This window comes from Chiloscyllium plagiosum, chromosome 1, assembly GCF_004010195.1.
Source record: "Chiloscyllium plagiosum isolate BGI_BamShark_2017 chromosome 1, ASM401019v2, whole genome shotgun sequence".
Taxonomy (NCBI): Eukaryota; Metazoa; Chordata; class Chondrichthyes; order Orectolobiformes; family Hemiscylliidae; genus Chiloscyllium; species Chiloscyllium plagiosum.
In genome coordinates this window covers 28,357,203-28,376,339 of record NC_057710.1, presented here as the reverse complement: position 1 = coordinate 28,376,339, position 19,137 = coordinate 28,357,203, and the positions used below count along the sequence as shown (strand labels likewise).

General features: G+C 40.1%; 1 protein-coding gene across 4 annotated transcripts in view; it reads right to left on the bottom strand.

Moving 5' to 3' along the window:
* Positions 1 to 280: 280 nt before the first annotated feature.
* Positions 281 to 19,137, bottom strand: part of tacc3 (transforming, acidic coiled-coil containing protein 3) — a 53,411-nt gene continuing 34,554 nt past the window's right edge. For all 4 annotated transcript variants that reach the window (XM_043710426.1, XM_043710347.1, XM_043710519.1 and 1 more), the window contains 9 exons: positions 17,592 to 17,710; positions 15,562 to 15,625; positions 15,264 to 15,413; positions 13,323 to 13,399; positions 13,173 to 13,216; positions 12,838 to 12,998; positions 4,513 to 4,619; positions 781 to 901; positions 281 to 484 (listed from right to left, as the gene is read on the bottom strand). In XM_043710426.1, coding sequence (XP_043566361.1) covers positions 419 to 484; positions 781 to 901; positions 4,513 to 4,619; positions 12,838 to 12,998; positions 13,173 to 13,216; positions 13,323 to 13,399; positions 15,264 to 15,413; positions 15,562 to 15,625; positions 17,592 to 17,710 — 909 coding nt within the window. In that variant the 3' untranslated portion in view covers positions 281 to 418. The remainder of the gene's footprint in view (positions 485 to 780; positions 902 to 4,512; positions 4,620 to 12,837; positions 12,999 to 13,172; positions 13,217 to 13,322; positions 13,400 to 15,263; positions 15,414 to 15,561; positions 15,626 to 17,591; positions 17,711 to 19,137) is intronic.

The window sequence follows — 19,137 nt, the reverse complement described above, 5'->3', positions numbered from 1 at the left end:
CTTCAGCCTAGTGTATTTGATCTGCCTGTACTGCTCACTTTCACTGTACTTCAGTGCAAGTGACAATAAACAAAAAAGTTTCACTTGGTTAAAATATTATAAATGCAGGAAGTTTTCAACTAATGAAAGTGTTGCTCACAGTCCAGGTATTCTCCAAATTATACAAAACAATTAGACCCTGATCAAAACATTAAAAAGTACTTAATTGCTAGCATTTAAGAAAAGAGATTACCAATTGGGACTTAAATATATCACAAAAGGTCACCAAGAGATCTTGCATTTTGACAGATTGCTAATATTAAACTTTATTTGCTTCTAGAAACACAATATATTCAGTCATAAAAAATACAAATAGTTTAGTTCAAAAATGGAGCAGAACAGAATACATTAGATTTTACAAGTTAGATGAGGAAAGAAGTCAGATCTTCTCCATCTTGGAAATAAGTTCATCACAAATTTTAGATAGTTCCACATTTTCTTTAGTCTGTAGAGATAGAAAATGATTGTATTTATTACATTACAAGATTCAGATAACACTGACTAGAATCCCACACCCCTTATACAAATGCTTATTTCTGTAGAGTGATGTAGAACCTTAGTGGCCATCAACCCAGAAGTGCAGGTTGTATGCAACTTGGCTTTAGCTCAAATGACAAAATACTTCAATATTGCTGTACTTATTTGCAAAGTTCACATTTATTTTGGAGAGAAAAACATTGAATACTTGGAGAGGCACATCCATAGCGAAGTGATCTATATTAATATTTGTAATTTACTTGCCTTTTCTTCCAAGCTCCTCTCCAGAGAATTTGTTTTCATTTGCTCTTTACGTAGTTGGGCCTGGAGAGCAGCAACCTCTGCCTTGTACTTGTTACGCACTTGTGCTATCTCTTCATTTGCTCTTTTCAGCAAAAGAATAATAGTTTAATTAGTTTCTCTCCCCCTCAATATCCAAGAGGAAAATAGAAATGAGAGAATCTACAAAGTTTCTTTTTCTAACCAAATTGATTTTTGAAAGTTGATAAGCTGATCAAATTCCTACAGCCTGGAAGTAGGTCATTTGGCCCAACAAAATCCACAGCAACCCTCCAAAGAGCATCCCGCCCATACCCATCCTATCCCTGTAACCCTATATTTCCCCATGGCTAATCTACCTAACCTGCACCTGTATGGACTGTGGAAGGAAACCCAGGCAAACATGGGGAGAATGCACAAACTCCAAAGACAGTTGCCAGAGGGTAGAATTGAACCTGGGCCCCTGGTGCGGTCAGGAAGCATTGCTAATCACTGTTCCACCTCACTGATTACTAAACAAAATAAATTCATGACCAGAAAACCAGGTGATATTTCTAAAGACTAAATGCAAACCTACCGACATTATCATACTTAGTCACAAAATGGCAGTTTGTTAAACAGTGCCTTCAATAATGCAGCATTCCAACTATGGTACAATCTTGATTACACAAACAGCAATTATCCACATTTCGTATTATCCGAACAAGATAAAGGTCCTGTGAAAACTGCATTAGGCAACTGAGCACTGTTATCAGTTAAACCGCATTATGGCACATAGAGGAACCTTGATTATCCAAAGGAGATCAAGGTTCCGATAGAAACATTACGTCAAAGAGCAGTTTCAAACTGATGAAGTCTTTTGTTTACAGGTTCAATGATTTAAAAATGAACCCTGCTCACTGAAATGCTGCCAACCACAGTCCTGTCTAAATGACCTCCAGCCCCCTCTCTTCCCCCTACATTTTCCCTGGAGTTCTCCACAGGGGTGCACCCTAAACCTCCCCCTTCCCCAGATAATCTCTCCAATATTGTCCTGTACCGGTCAGAGGTGGCATTTATCGAAACGTTGCTGTGTGCGCGCGTAACTTGGAGACTTAGCCCACAAAGGCAGCGGGAGTCTGATTGTTTGGGTACAGTCCGGCTGCCCTGGGGGTGGTGGTGATGGTGGTTGAGGGGGGCAGGGCCACAGACAAGGGTTGGACAGTGGGTGGGGGTGGATGGGGACAGTGTTGGACAGGGTTGGGAGGGTGGGGCTGGGGTTTGGGGGCTCACACTTGGTATGCTGCTGCCGCCACCTAGTTTCCTGAACAGGGAGCAGACTTCACAAAACAGCCCCCAGAGGAATGAAATAGTGGCTGCCCATCTCATTTAGATTCAAAAAAGGTTCCTCTATTGCTAGATAACAGAGACCTGTTTGGATAACTGGCACTCAAATTATTGCTGGTTTATCAGAACAAAATTTTCCCTGCCTGTCTTGGTTCAGGTTGATGCTTATCTGAACAAGAATTTAAATATTCATTTACAGGTTTAGCATTACTGAAATTGATCTCAATATGACATTCCTTAACTCCTGAAGTTCATAGGTACACTTGTTTGTTGGAAGAAATCCTGTCCATTTTCTTCTTTGTTTCAATGGTAGTTGATACAACTGGCTGGCATGCTAGGCCATTTCAGTGGGCAAAGAGTCAACTACTTGATCTCAACTACAGTGCAGTTTTACTGGATGCAATTTCACAGATTCAATGACTAGTCTTAATACAATATGAATAAGTACAAAGTAAAGCATGATCAGAGTGTATGTGTAATGTTTTGAAACTGAAGACAAGACTTGCCAACAGCATCTGGTTTGGTTGAAGAAAAGGAGTAATTTTTCTGGAATTCTGTCTTTTATGAAGTTAGCCTATTAGGGAGAGCAATAAAAGGGTAAAAGGGACTGCATTGGATTCAAAATGTTTCCGGAGTGATGGCTTTAACAGGAGAGTTGGGGCTTGGTGGTGGAGCAATTGACAGTTGCAGTAGTGCAACTCCTCACTTAAAGTCACAGCTTTCAGAAATGTAACTCCTGTCTGTTGAGGGAGGATCACTGGACCCAAGATGTTAACTCTGCTTTCTCTCCACAAATACTTCCAGACTGGAGTTTCAGTAATTTGTTTGCATTTCCAAAGACTGTCAACCCTCAGATGAATTTCCATCTTAAATTAGTGCCATTTTATTCTGACACTTCCGATTACCCGATCAAATCCCATAAAAACCCTATGCACTTGAAACAGATCATCTCCCATTCTTCTAAAATGGGAAAGTGGCATCCCAACTGGTTTAATCTTTTCTCAAAAGACAATTCCTCAATAATAGGGCTCATCCTACTGAATCTTCTGAATTGCCTAGAATAGAAGTGATATCTTTCCCTAAGTGGATTAAAATTGCTCAGTACTTTAGATGTAGTCTCACCAGCATCTTGTACAGTTGCAGTAGAACTTCCCTAATCTTCATACTCCAAACTCCTTGAAATAAACGTAACAATCTATTAGCTTTCCCGATCAACTGCTGCATCTGTGCAAACTTTGTTTTGTGCACATGTACCAGTGTCCCTCCCCTGCCAGTCCCTTTGTGTTGTTGGTTTCTGCAATTCCTTCCCATTTAAATAAAGTTTTGTTTTCTCTTCTAAAGTGAAAATCCCTTTGTCCCTACAGTATACTCCGTTTGCCAGCCTTTTGCTCACTTAGCCATCAATATCTCTAAACTTTATACCCATCTCAGCCTGCCTTTCCATTTTTACCGTCTGCAAACTTAGCTTCAGTACATCCGTTTCATTCTTCCAAGTCACTTACAAACTAACTAACCTGTAAATAACATTTAATAATTTCATGCAATAATGAAATAAATACTTAATATGATACTTGATAAAATGATTCATTTGATCCACTTTATTTGACCACTCAATCTAGCATCACAATCTGGTTGATACAGGCATAACTACCTGCACTGTCTACCACATGATGGAGCTCAACACTGCAAACTCAAAACAGGAGCCTAATAAAAAAAAAGTCTAAAAGGAAATAATAGAGCGGAGACACCAAAAGAGGGTTTTGAAGAGGGAGTGAAGGCAGGGACAGGAATAGGGGACTGCTTGAGAAGCACCAACGCTGTTGCATGATTCTCCACAGCAGCCAAGGACAGGTGTACTAACAAAGTGTCTTTCAATAGCCAATAGTACCAGCATTAAAACGATCATCTGAAACCAACTCTTCTGGACTGGCCAAAAACCAACTACCAAAGCAAATCTTTGCCCAGCTCAAGGAAGGTACTTGAACAATAGGACAAAGTAATGTTTCAAGGACTTCCTGAAGGCTTCCTGCAAAAAAAAAATGCAACGTGACCTTCACTCAAAACCAACTTGGTGGAACCTCCTGTACAAACAGGCAAAATTTTAAGACCCATTGGCAAGAGGAAGCACGGAAAAGAAACCAGAGAAAGGAATGCCAACGATTAAGGTTAGGAACCAATTCCACCTTCTGGAAGCCTCTGCCAAATGTGGGGTTGGAGATGCAACTCCAAGATTGGGCTCAAACAGAAGGAGGAAATAAAAACACTGAACCCATGGTCACTATCAGAATTTCCTAGATGGACAATTGTACTCCATAGCAAGTGATTGCTATAGAAAAAATCTGGCTCAGTGAAATTTCAATACTAAAGCAATGAAACCATGGATATACTCACTGATTCAACTTTTCTTCAGCGTGAGCTTTCAGAGCTTGGTATCTTTGCTCTTCTTTCTTAATCCTTGCAAGATAATCTTGGGCACATTTCTTCAGTGATTCTTCATTCTGGAGATTTCAGTAAATAAAATCCAAGTTATGTATTAACATCTGACTTTGCCATTTTTTCATACTTAGACAGAATAGGCACAGCTGCAGGCAGAATATGGCTAATGCAGCTACTGAAGAGAAAGAACACCTTTTGGGAAACAGATTGAAGATGATTAGGTCCAAATCTTGTGGACAAATCAAGATTATGGATAAGACGACAGCAAATGGAATTCTAGGGCACTGAAAAGATCACTGACTGATCAATGATATCAAAAAAAAAAAGAGTTTCAGTATTGTGGATAGGCAATTATAGAGGGTCAAACATGCCAGTCCTAGGACATCTGTAGAATTCTTCACAATAGATTAATAACTTATCAAGGTCAGAAGGTAGCATGTTGACTGCTGTTTAAAAAATACTGTTTCAGACATTGAAATTGGGTTACATAAGATTTGGACACTAGGATTGAGCTGATGGGCAACACGTAACATTTTGTGCTATGCAAGTGTCTTGCAATAGCATTTGCTGACAATCCATACCACCACTGAATTTCCAAAATATACCACAAAGGTTACAATTGACCAGTTGGAACTAGACCAGCCATATGACTGCACCTACAGGAATAGGTCAGATAGCAATTCTGTAGCAACTAAATTTACAGCACCGGCCAATAATTACAATGCTGAAAGTTTAAGATAAATGCAGCTCCAACAAAAGCTGAACTATCCTAGACAACAGTAGCCCACTTAATTCATACCATATCCTTTACCATAAACATGCACTCCCCAAAGTGACAGGCACACAAGTACCATCAGTAGTACATCCTGCACAAGATGTACTTCAGCAACTTGACAAGCCTTTGATAGCACCTTCAAAAATCCACCAGAAGTAGAGAAAAGTCAGACACATGGAACCATCAAGACATTCACCACCAGACCCCACACTCTAGATTTAAAAAATGTATGGAGACATAACTTAAAGTCTTGGTCAATTTGAAGGAGTAATTCCCTTCCCAGTAGTAGCTGAGTGATGGAAGACAACCTGAATGAATGATAGTGGCACTTGAGAACAGAAACATTGTTAAGGTTACTGGCAAAGCCAATGAAGCAAATTGAAAGTAGAAGGCAATGCACTTGAGCTGAACATGTGCAAATGTCACTGGACTTGTAACTGTCATGAGACTATTTTCTTTAGTGAACAAAATGAATATTTACCACAATGAACTGGAAGGAAGGAAACCGGCCTTCCTTACCCAAAGTCTACATGTAGAATGAGACCCACACCAATATCATGGCTCTTCATTCCTCAGAAATGGCCCAGCAAGCCACTCAACTGTGGGTCTTGTCAGTGACATTGACATGAAAACAAACTAGTTAACTCCCTTCATGACCACATACATGCATTCGTCAATAGTTTTTCCTTCTACAGAATGTTTGCTTAAACGTACTTTAAGTGTAGATGCAAGAAAACAAGCAGACATATGCAATCACTATTTGATTTTTTTTTCCTAAAATCAGTTTAGGCATGTTATTACACACCTCTGGAGCAAGAGAGACTTTACCCCAGGCCTTAGGTTAAAAAGGTAGTTCATTTATATAGTTTACAAATTGACAACCAACTTTGAAGGAAAGTTTCAAACACCTGGACACTTTCAGCAAGTGGTGTAGGAGGACAGCAGGGTACCATTTTCCACACAATTTACAGCCAAATAAATAACCTGCCTCTTTCCTATTTTTGTTACCAAAGTGGATAATCTTATCCACATTATATTGCATCTGCCATGCATTGCCCACTCACCCAACTGGCCCAAATCACACGGCAACATCTTTGCACCCACCTCACCCTCCTTTCTCTCACTGTTGCCCCCCCAACTTTATCTACAAATGGAGATATTACATTCATTTCTCACCAAAATCATTAACATACTGCAAATGGCTTGAGTCCTAGTATTGATAGTACCTCACTAGTCACTGCCTGGCATTCAGAAAAATCAATCCATTTGTTCTTACTGTTTCCCAATGCTAACCAATTTTCTTTCCATCTCAGTACACTACCCCAATCCCATGTTCTTTAATTTTACATGCTAATTCAGTGAAACTTGGTGGAAGACCTTCTGAAAGTCTAAATAAACCACATCCACAAGCTCCCTCTGATCTACTCCACAAGTTACACTCAGATTGCCGGTAGATCGGTTAAGCATTAAGCAGGATTCCCTTTTGTAAGATGCATGCTGACTGTCCAATTCTACCACTGAAGCCCGAAGGCCTGTCTTGAATACAAATCTTTGAAGGTACATTCAAATATATAGTTTCTAGAAATCTATCCCCAGGCAAATCCACAATTAAGCTAGCTCCAGTTCCAAAAACAAACTTTGTTATTTGACCTGTTTGTATCCATACTGTTCCTCAAGCTTAGACATAAATGTGGTATCAAACTCCCTTTGAAAGTCCACATACACCACATCCAGTCTGACTGTGAATGGTATGGTATACATTACTTTCCCTTAAATCCAAGCTGGATTGCCTTAAACTGCCGTTTCCCACGGTTCTAGTTTTGCCCTGAAACAGTTTCTAGAAGGGATCCCAGGAGGTCAAATCAACTAGCCGATTGCTGCTGGTCCTTTGTGACAATACTGTGGCTTTCAGAGGTGTTTGTCCAGGTTTATTGTAGAGGGATTGGGGGACAGGTGCTGAGCAGCTTGTGAGAAGATAATACCATGTCCATGGCTTAAGTTATTTTCAAAATATAAAAAGCTTCAACAGCAGCAGGAATGTGTACACTGAGGCTTCCACTCAGTTTAACTTGCAGGAGTTGCTTTTGACATCCTTTCTCAGCCCCCCCCCCACCATTACAGCTATAAACTGGGGGTTCTACCCCTGACAGGTGTTATGAGAGATTTTCTGAATTTTCCTTTTTGCCAAGGTTTTTATGGGATATCACTATATTGAAATAGCTAATAGCAACAGTATTTATAGCTCTGTAATTTTTCCAACAGAATTTAGTTATTCCAAGTTTTTGTTTTGTTATATTTTAACCAGTGTTTGAATAAATTGTGTTCTGCTCAACAGTTTGACAAATTGAATTGCATCTGGAACACAGCACCTCACATTTACCTTTAAGGTAGCCTAGATCCAAAAATTCTTGGTATTTTGAGAGAGGCTGGTCTGTTCCATGACACGATCTTCATACCCTTTTTGAAAGGGGTTGTAATATTTATAATTGTTCACTCTTTCATCAGCATTCAAAGTTAACAAATACGATTAGAAAATTAGGCTCACGGCTCTGCTTCCCCCAACCTCCATATCCCTGGAAGCACTTCATCTTGGTTGTGTTGCATTGCCCATTTTTAGATAAAATGAGAGTCCAATACTTCAGGACTGAAGTGGGTTAAGGCAGCATACAGTATATTTGCCTTTATTAGTTGAGGCATAGTCTTGGTTTGGCCACAGCTAGGATATAATGCCTGCAATTCTGGAATCTACATTATAGGAGAGATGTGATAACACTGGTAAGGGAGCATAAGAGTTTAACTATCATTTTGCATACTGCAGTTTCAGGTCATGAAGACAGATTGGGTTATTTCATTTAAAGCAGAAATGAATGAATGAGAAGGGGTGGTGGTGGGGCTTAATAGAAAGTATGAGCATAGATAGGGTAGGTTGGAAGAAATTTTCCCTGGAGGGATCAATGACTGGGGCAATAGGTTTAGAGAAGAGAGACAAACATTTTCACCCAGTAGGTGGGAATCTAGAACTCACTGCCTGTAAAGGCTTAGTAGAGGCAGAAGCCTTATAACAAGCATTTGTGCTCATAGCCTTATTTTTAAAAAGTGGGATTACAATTCAACCAGTATGGATGTGGTGGGCTAAAGGGCATTGTCCTGTGCTGTTGATTGATGACTGATTTCTATTTTGTGCTTCAAGTCTCCCTAATTACTTCTTTCACCATGGCCAGAGCAGCATTTAAGAAAACTGAAAAAAACTAAAATTTAAATACTTTAGCCGTACCCACAACTTTCTTAAATCAATCCACTATTTTCCTTCACCAGCTTACTATTTAAGACCATACATAGAAGTAGAACATTCAGCCTAGAGTCCACACCAGCATTACCAGTCATCTGAATCCAATCAATCATTCTCAACCAATCTTTCCTGCCTCTCCCAATAACTCTTGATTTCCTTGCTGATCAAGTGTCATAGGCCAATACAGCACAGTACAGGCCCTTCAGCCCACGATGTTGTGCCAAGCATTTATCCTAACCTAAGATCAACCTAACCTACACACCCCACAACTTACTACCATCCATGTGCTTGTCCAGTAGTCACTGAAATGTCCCCAGTGTCTGACTCGACTACCACCACTGGTATGGTATTCTACGCACCTACTTCCCCTATACCTTCCTCCAATCACCTTAAAATTATGACCCCTCATGACAGCCATTTCTGCCCTGGGAAACATCTCTGGCTATCTATGCCACTCATTACCTTGTACACCTCTATAAAGTCACATCTTCCTTTTTCTCCAGTGTGAAAAGCACTAGCTCACGCAACCTCCCCTCATAAGTCAAGCCCTCCAATCCAGGCAGCATCCTGGTAAATCTCCTTTGCGCCCTCTAAAGCATCTACATCCTTCCTATAATGAGGCAAACAGAACTGGTCAGAGTATGGTTAAACCAGAGTTTTATAGAGCTGCACAAAAACTTGCAGCTCAAATTCAATCCCCCCCTTTAATAAAGCAAAAACACCATATGCCTTCTTAACAATCCTAAAGTTTAAAAAAATTGCAAATAAACATTTACAAAAAAACCACCCTTAGCTTGGGTGGCAACTTTGAGGGATCTATGCACATGGTTCCCAAGATCCTGCTGTTCTTCCACATTGCCAAGAATCCGGTCTTTCACTCTGTATTCAGCATTCAAATTTGGAGCTTCCAAAATGAATCACTTCACATTGAGGTTGAATTTCATCTGCCATTTCTCAGCCCAGCTCTGCATACTGTCATGTCTTATTGTAGCCTGCAACAACCCTCAACGCCTTTCTACAACACCATAGACTTGTCATTGGCAAACTTATTAATGCACCCTTCTACTTCATTTAAGTAGATAAAAACTACAAAAGACAGAAGTTCAAGAGCAGATCCCTGCTGTATGCCACTGGGTAACTGACCTCCAGGCAGAATGCTCCTTCCCTCCCCCCACAATACCACTTTCTTCTTCTTTCAGCCAGCCAATTCTATATCCAGACAGCCAAGTCTCCCTGTATCCCATACCTAACTTTCGGAATAAACCTACTGTGGGGAGCCTTATGCCTTAATGAAATCCATATGCATCTTATCACTGAGCAAACAACAACTTGTCTTGTCACACCCTCAGAACTCAGTAAAGCCTGACCTGCCCCTCAAAGCCTTGCTGATACAAACTGTTTTTCCAAATAGTCAAATCCTCTGAATCCTTTCCAGTACCTTGCTTACCACAGAAGACAGAGTGACCTTTATTTCCCTCTTCCCTTTCTTGAAAGGGGGGCAACATTCACCTTTCTGGTCAGTACTAGTCCCATGGAGACTGAGGATGCAAAGATGACCATACCCTTGCTTCCCCAACCTTAATCTTCCTTCTCCGTCTGACGAGAAGCAGCTCCTCTTTAGTCATCAAAGGCTCCTTAAACTTACCATTCCTTTCCTGTCTCAATGGGACAAAGTTATCCAACTCTCACAACAAGTGCTCCTTAAACAGCTTCCATATTTCTGTTGTGCATTTCCCACAGAACAATTGCTCCCAATTTAAACTCCAGAAATTCAAGAGGCAGAGGTGCAGGGCACAGGTCAGTGTGGTGGTCATTAAAGAGAAGATACTGCACCCCATGGTTGTAGAAAAGATGGCAAGGAGATTGGAGGTATGATGGTGATCCTTCAGGAAATCACAGGAAAATGGTGAATTTAACAACCTGGTTCAAGAACAAGGGAGGCAGAAGTCAAAATTTTGGGGTAGTTAGCCTGACCTCACTTGTTGGTAGGATTTTAGAGTCCATTTAAAAAAAAGGAGGAGATTGCAGAGTACTTGGAAGTGCATAGTAAAATAAGGTTCAGTCAGCACAGCTTTGTCAAGGGACTGTCAGGCCTGACAAACCCATTAGAATTCTTGAGGAAATAATGAGCAAATTAGATGAGCGCCAGTGGACATGATCTATTTAGATTTCCAGAAGACTTTTGACAAGGTGCCATGCAGGAGGCTCCTGAATAAGCTAAGAGACCATAGTTGTATAGGCAAAGTATTGACATGTATATAGGATTGCCTGACTGTTCAGAAGCAGAGTGGGAATTTTAAAAAGGTTTTTTTGCAGTATGGCAGCCAGAACTTGTGGTGTTCTGGGAGGGGTCATTGTTCAGACCACAACTGTTCAAGTTATACATTAACGATCTGGACAAAGGAATGGAAGTCAATATTGCTAAGCTTGTAGATGGCACAAAGATAATGGAGGAACATTAGTATTGAGGAAGCAGGAAACTGCAAAAGGATTTGGACAAGCTAGGAGAGTGGGCAAAGAGGTAGATGGAGAACAATGTGGGAAATGCAGAATTACGCACTCAGTAGGAGGACAACAGATGTTGACTGTTTTGTAAATGGGTAAAGTCTTCGGAAATCTTGTGACTTGGGAGCCCTAGTTCAGCATTCTCTTAACATTAAGATGCAGGTTCAGGTAGCAGTTAGGAAAGCAAATGCAGTGTTAGCATACATTTCAACAGGACTAGAACAGGAATGTACTGAGGCTTTTCATGGCTCTGGTCAGACCACACTTGGAACACTGAGCAGCATATCCAAGGAAAAATGCACTGGCCTCAGAGGGGTTTAGAGAAGGTTTATCTGGATCTGTACTTAAGACCTTAGAAGCATGGGGGATCTCAAACTGAGAAGCCTGGGACAGGGGGAGGAGTGGATGTACTTTGTCACAAAGGGCACAGCCTCAGAATGAAGGAATGACCCTTTGCAGAGCAATAACCTTTGAGGTTTATAAAATCAAGAGGGGCATGAATAAGGTAAGTAGACACTGTCTTTCTTCTGGAGTGGTGGGGTGAAGTCCAGAAATACAGGGTGTAGGTTTGGGTGAAGGAGGAAGACTTAAAAGGGACCGAAGGGGTAACTGTTTCATGTAGAGGGTGGCGTGTGCATGATGTGAACTGCCAGAGGAAGTGGAGGACGCTGGTACAATTAGTGTCTGGATGGGTATATGAATAGGAATTGTTTAAGAGGGAAATGGGCCAAGTACTGGCAAATGAGACTAGATTAGATTAGGATATCTGGTTGATATGGTCCGAAAGGTCTGCTTCTGTGCTTCACATCTGTAAGAAGAACTGTGATCAGGGGAAATTTCTTCAGCTAAAAGGGTGGTGAATCTGTGGAACATATTTCTGCAGAAGGCTGTGGAAGCCAAGTCATTGGGTGTTTTTCAGACCAAGATTAGATAGGTTCTTGATTAGTAAGAGAATCAAGGGTTGCAAAGGAGAATGGGGTTGATAAACACATTAGCCACGATTACGTAGTGGAACAGACTCTGTGAAATTGCCCTGTTCTGCTCCTATAATACCTTATGCTTGAAAATTTTGGGTTCTTTTTAATGTTACCAACTAGTTATTGTCCATGCTTGTGGCTTCAATTTCCTTGGATCCCTCTATATCCAGCCTAGTTCTCTATTACCTATCAGACAATTACTATTCCTGCTTCAAAATCTTATCAAGCGTGCAGTTTTTCTTTGACTTTTCCTTTTCTAGGCTTATAATCTTAAAATGAAGCCCACCTGTTCACTTTGTGGTTTGTCTGCCAAACTTAATTCCAATTGGATTCAGATTCAAATTCAAACTTGCTCCTATTGAATTTGGCTTTCTGCCAGTTATTACTTTGCTCTGATCTTTATTCTTTGCCAAACTACACCTTGGGACACATTAACAGGCCTCCAAAAATGTTCCTCTACTGACCACCAATCCACCTTAATCCCAAGAAATAGATGGTACAATGCCTTCTCTCAATGAACTGTAAACACCGGAAAGTTCTGAATACGACCTAAAAACTCTTGCCTGTGAACTTTGATCCAATAATCACTTTTAAAAAGGTTTAATTTATAGCTAAGGTGCTCTTCCTCAGAAGCATTAAACTTGCTTCCCAATATCCACTCAATCGAAATCACAATCCAGAAGGTTGCAAAATTGTAACAGCACATTCTATTGAATTACTTGAGGTACACTTACTTTTTTGTAACCCTCAATTGCTTCCTTTTGTTTTTCAAATCGCTTAAACAACTCAGAAAATGAGTTTTCAATTGAGTTTAGTTCTTTCAAGGCTTGCAGCTTTTCTTCTGTTAGTTTTTCCATTTCTGCCTTGGCCAATTCACTTTTCTTGCCAGATTCCTCTAAATTCAAAGCAATCCACAGATGTTGTTATTTCCACACAATTTAGAGACACCATTCAGGACACCAGATAAAAAAGCTTCCCAAAAGCCGCATGAATTTTCAAAGTTATCTTCAGACAGACAGTCAAGATTTCATAAAGAGACTGAAATGGTGACCAAGATAATAAAACTCACCCATCATTTGAAAGGTCACCTCAGAATATTCATTTACAATTTTTCTAGGAGACAAGATACAAAAAGTCATTAGCTTTTAAAAATGGAAACAAAGGCAATATCTAATGTCCAAAAGTTACAAGCAAACTTGATGCAAAAAAAGTTTCTTACTTCATTTCTGCACATTGTGCAAAGCTTTCCTCAAATTTCTGTTTCCATTCTAAAGTCATGGCTTCCTGATGACTAACCTACAAAAAAAGATTCATTTGTTGAAAACAAATCTAAGTTCCAGAAGTCAGTTTAAAAAGCACTGAACATAAGAGAATTTGATCTGATATAGCAAGTGAACTTAAATGCGTATCAAAACATTCAAGTGGTCTATCAAAATAGACAAGCAAGAAATACCAAAATGCAAAAAGGTTACAATTTTTAGTGTCATGACAAGGAGTCCTGGAGGATACAGTTTGAAAAAGGCACTCAGAACATGAATGAGGCAAGAACAGAGTTGGGGTCATTTTGTCCCCATAAAGGTTCCAACATGGAAATCAGGGCTAATCTCCAGCGCAACTCATTTTATTCCACATCCCTCATTACTTCAGTTTAATCAACAATCTCAGTACAAAAGCAAAATTCTCAAACGCAAAGTATGGAGAAAGTCACAAGGTCTGAAAGCATCCGAGTTTTGATCAAAATAGATTGCTCTAATCAATCACTGCCGTAATAGATACTGCCAAACCCAAATTTCTCAAGCACCTTTGTTCAAAAGATTAAAGGCTTGAAAACAAATTTGTCATTAGTTTAGGTTTTTACAAGAGGTATTCTCTAATTTAACAAAATTTTGGGTTCTAATTTAAGACTACACTATAGTCCGGGACATCCAGTGAGCAAAAACAGGGTAATTTCCCCTCCATCCATAATTAAGTCAACTTTCTAAAAATTTCAGGGCGGCCAAGCCTAGAGACAAGACATTGGCAGAGAATTTAAGATTTGGAATAGATGGATGGCTCTGTTGGCCTAATCACTAGGTCAGTTTGAGAATTACAGGCTTGAACCTCGTCAGAGTTCATGCTATACTTCAGCTACTATGCTTTAGAAGTGAGGTGTTAAGATATGGCATTAACTTATCTGTTAAAGGTTGATTCACAATTCCAAAAGCCCAAGACAAATGGTGTAATAGTAATATCAAAATTTGAGTTAGTAAACCAGAGGTCCATGTTAATATTGTGGCCTTGGGCTCAGATCTTAGTACAGCAGCGGACAGAATTGACACAATTAGTAAAAAAAATTGAATGCAAATGTCAGTAATGGTGACTGACTGACTGCTGCAAATTCCCATCCCAGAGGAATACGGCAGCAGTCATCCATACTCAGTGTAGCCGAGATTGCTATGGACCTGGAGTCAATGTTTGAACCAACTGCCTCAAAGAGCCATAAAGCCGCTTAAGGGCAATTATGGAAGGACAACAAATATTGTCTCAGTGATTGATAACATTCCATGAAAGGATGAAGTTTAAAAAGATGCAATGTAGGAATATTAAAGGGGCAAAACAAAATATTATATTGATCCTAGAGATTTAGGGAGGGTGGCAGTTGGAACAGTTAATCAAGGTCAGCATTTATTGCATATTCTAAATTTCACTCTAGGTACAGTCTCAAACCAGTAGTTCACAATTATTTTGATACAGCGGAGTAGCTTGTTAAGCCATTACATTGGGGCATTGAGGTCATGTGGGCCATGCAAAGGGTTAATTAAGTCTGAATCTTTAACAGCTGACTTTTGCAAAAAACATCCTGACTTCTCCAAGAGGTACACTAACCAAATGGAGGTCAGTCAGGCAACAAAACATGCTTTCATAGACAAAGATCACACTCAGGAAAAATAGTGTGAAGTGTATCATGGAGCAAGTTTAATCCAGAATCAATTTGCTGCCCAATCAACATATTTGGCCTTGTGTAAGTGTTACACATTTTATTGAAGTGGCATCCTGCTGAATGCAAGACTGACTTTTCACTAAAGGTTGTACTGTTTAGCAACTGAAATAGTAGTGTGAAGATGAAACCTGCAAAAACTTAAATCTTGTATAATAAAAAAAACCAGAATCTCCTACTTACCTCTTCCTTGACAGCCAGAATTGCAGCATCCATGTCTTTTTGGCTGTATTTGAGCACTTCAATAATGGCATCCTCAGTGGGATGAGTAACTGATGGGAACTCAGATACTGGATTGATAGAGGATGGCACAGGGACCAAAGCATTAATAACCTAAGATGTTTTTAAAAAGCAGATTCAGAACATTAGATCAAGATGTTAGACCAGAGATGTTTGCATAATTGTTTAACAAAACCTGCAGTTATGAAACAAGGAGCTTGGATATTAAAATTACAATGTTTTGTTGCAAGAAATAACTTACAACCATTTCTTCTGAACTTTCAGTATGACGACTAGGTCTGGTTTCAAGATTCACAATGCTTGAACTGCAGAAGACAAAGTGGTTTTAGAAAAAATGTTGAAAAAATGTTTAGTTTTGTGATTCTATAAATTTAAGAATCTCATTCCTAGATACTTAGATCCTACATTCAGAACCAGGTATATTAGAGGAAGTAACAACTTCAATATCAAGGCATAGTACATTAGCAAATGACTATGCACACTCACTCCTTCTAGTAGAGACTACTTTGAATATTTAGGATTGTCACTTGTCCTCCCTGCAAGTAAAAAACCTAAAGTAAAAGTAAGGAGCAAGTAATACTTATATTTTTAGGTTGCTCTCATCTACGGAGACTAAACGTTAATGAGTTTACAACTGGACATCAAATGACACTCTGTACCCCCAGTGTACAGAGACCACGTTGAGACACAGACACAGAGGTGATGCTTGGACATACAGGAAAACCTGTGCTGAATGTGGAAGCATCCATTGGGGCCTTGGGGGGATGGAGGTGTGAGGATAGGTGTGGACATAGGTGTTACACCTCTTGTGACAGCAAGGGAAGGTGCCGAGAGTGGAAGGTGGGTGGATGTGGACCTAACGAGGGAATCGTAGAGGCAATGGTCTCTGCAGAATGCAGATAGGGATATTGGGAGAGGGGGGGGAGAGGGCGCAGCATAAATATCTCTGGTGGTGGAAATGGAAGATAATGCACTGCATTCAGAGATTAGTGACCGAGGGCCAGGGGATTCAATCCTTGTTGGAGTTGGAGGGGTGGATTTCAATGACAGATGTGTGGGAAGTGGAGATGCACTTGAGCATTGATGATCATATGGAGGAGAAATTGCAGTCCTTGAAATAGGAGACTAGCTGGGATATCCTGAAGTGAAATTATTCCTTCTAGGAGCAGCTCTTCAAGAACACAAGTCCTGGAACTCACCCACTGCCAAATCCAAGCCACCTGACAACTGGAGGAAGAATGCATCATCTTTTGCCTTGGGGCACTCCAATCACCATATCAATGCAGACTTCACCAGTTTCATCTTCCCTCCTCCTAGATCCAACCTTCCAATTTAGCACCACCCTCTTGAACATGCCCATTTTTCTTCCCACCTATCCACTCCACCCTCCATCAGCCCCCACCTACATTGACCTATTGCTTTCCCCACCATATTTACCTCAGCCATCCCTTCATTGTCCTAACTCCTGTACTCAATGGTCTGAGCAGTGTTGTGACTGAAGAGGACATTGTGGAGGGCACTTTTGGAGTATTCTGTACAGTTCGGTCATGCTGCTATGGGAAGGATATTATTAAATTGGAGAAGGTCCAGAAAAGACTGTAGCTGGGCCTATTGCATTTTAAGCTATAAGGAGGGGCTGGGACTTTTTTGCTGGCACATAGGAGGCTGAAGGGCAACCTTGAGTTTTATTACATCTCAGGGGCATAGATAAGGTGAAGAACCAAGGTCTTCACCCTGGTGGGGGGGGGGGGAACAAAGAAGAAGAGTTCAAATTAGGCATCATATCCTTTAATAGAGGAAAAAGGTTTAAAAAAAGGGACTTGAGGGGTAACTTTCCTACAGAAGGTGATTTGCATGTGGAATGAACCACTGAGGAAATGGTAGATTCAGGTATGGTTTAAAAAATATTGGATAGATACATGAATTAGGAAAAAAAGGTTCGAGGTGTATGGGCCAGAGACTAGTTCAGTTTAGAAAACACTTGGATGAGTTGGTCCCAAAGGAAAAAAAAGAAGGTTTTTTCCATGCTGCATGACTTATTTTATCATGGAGAGACACTGCATGCTACAGAAAGTCAGTCAATCAAAATTAAATTTAAAAAACAAATCTGATAAGCTTATTTTCTCCCATTTAAGTTTCAACAGAATTCAAAGCCAAGACTAAATTCTTTAAAAATATTACATAAGAATACAATTATAGAAGTACAATTCTATTGGTTCAGGTGCCTGTTGGCTACATAAAAAGATTTCACAAGTTAAATAACTGATTTACCCATTAGTTGTTCCATTAGTCAAAACAGGATTGGACTCAATGTGCCGAACAGGACTCTCTCTTAAAAGAGGATCAAACTTTAGGTAGAGAGATTGTTTTCTTAAAGCAGAGGCATGGAACTGAAAATAGAAAACTACATTAAGTTCAGTATTTAAAATTGCTTTAAAACTATATGTTTGCATGTTATGAAAATATTAGCTTGCATTCTCACTAAACCTATCGTACATGACAAGATAAGATCTCAAATTCACTGCCACCCAGCGCACTTGGGGCAATGCTGCAATTCCAGAGTAGTATGGCACTTTACTAGAGTTAGACTGGTTCAATAACAGGCAAGTAGACTGTTAAAACCAAATTACAATCTTTTATTTGGGGATATTAGATAGATAATCGGTAAGTGGAAAGAAAATGAGAATGGATGAAATTTTAAATTCCAAGATTGCAATTTGTGTTAGTAGCATCCTGAAAAGAGCCAAACACAAGACAATGCAAACTTATCCATACAGGAAGCCCAGGGTTGAAGACAAATTATAGGGACTTGCCAACATTATTACTTGGTAAATTATGCATTAGCAATCATCGTACCAATTTCACACATTCATCTCTTTCCATGTGTGGGCACAAGTAAAAATAACAGGCTTAACTGAGGCAAAGCATCAATTGAAGTGAGCATCAGGAGTAGTAAATAAATGCTTCACTGAACGAGAATTAGAGGTACAATCCAGTAGTCAATGAAAAATTTAAACTGAAGCAATACAGTATACAAGTTATTTTTAACACAAGCAGTTGTTAACCTAAGACACTTGGCTATACTATTATCCAACATGGAATGAATTATGTTGGCTTACTGCTTAAGTTTACTTGCCGAGATATTTGTATCAATAGTTACCTAGGGAATTGGTGGCATGAACCAATGATTGGTGAAGGAAATGGTCCTTGTGGAAGGTAAGCTTTACTTTCAAAGAAAGGGGACTAGCAGGGATGGCAGTGCAGGGACAGGAATGTCCCTCCTGCATGATGTTTGTGGTGAGGGACACCATTAATGTCCCATCCAAGTACATCTGCAGGAGGTGCACCCAACTCTTGCTCCAAGAGCATGTTAGGGAACTGGAGCAAGAGCTGGATGAACTTCGAATCATTCGGGAGGCAGAGCCAGTGATAGACAAGTTACAGGAAAGTAGAAGGCACGAAGAAAGCTGGGTAACTGTTAGAAGGGGGAAAAAAAATTTAGTGCAGAGATCCCCTGTGGCCATTCTTTTGAAAAACAAGTATACTGTTTTGGAGGGGGGGGGTGCATGCATTGGGTTGCAGGTCTCTAGCACAGTAGGGAAGGGGGAAAAGGAGGAGAGTCATTGGGGACTCAGGGTCAGATAGCAGGTTTGTTGGGAGCGAACGTAACTTATGGTTGGTGTGTTGCCTCCCAAGTGCCAGGGTCAGTGAGGTCTCAGGTGATGTCTTAGAGGACCTGAAGGGAGAGGGTGACCAGCCCCAAGTTGTGGTATACATAGGTACCAACAACATAGGTAGAAAGAGGGATAGGGATGGA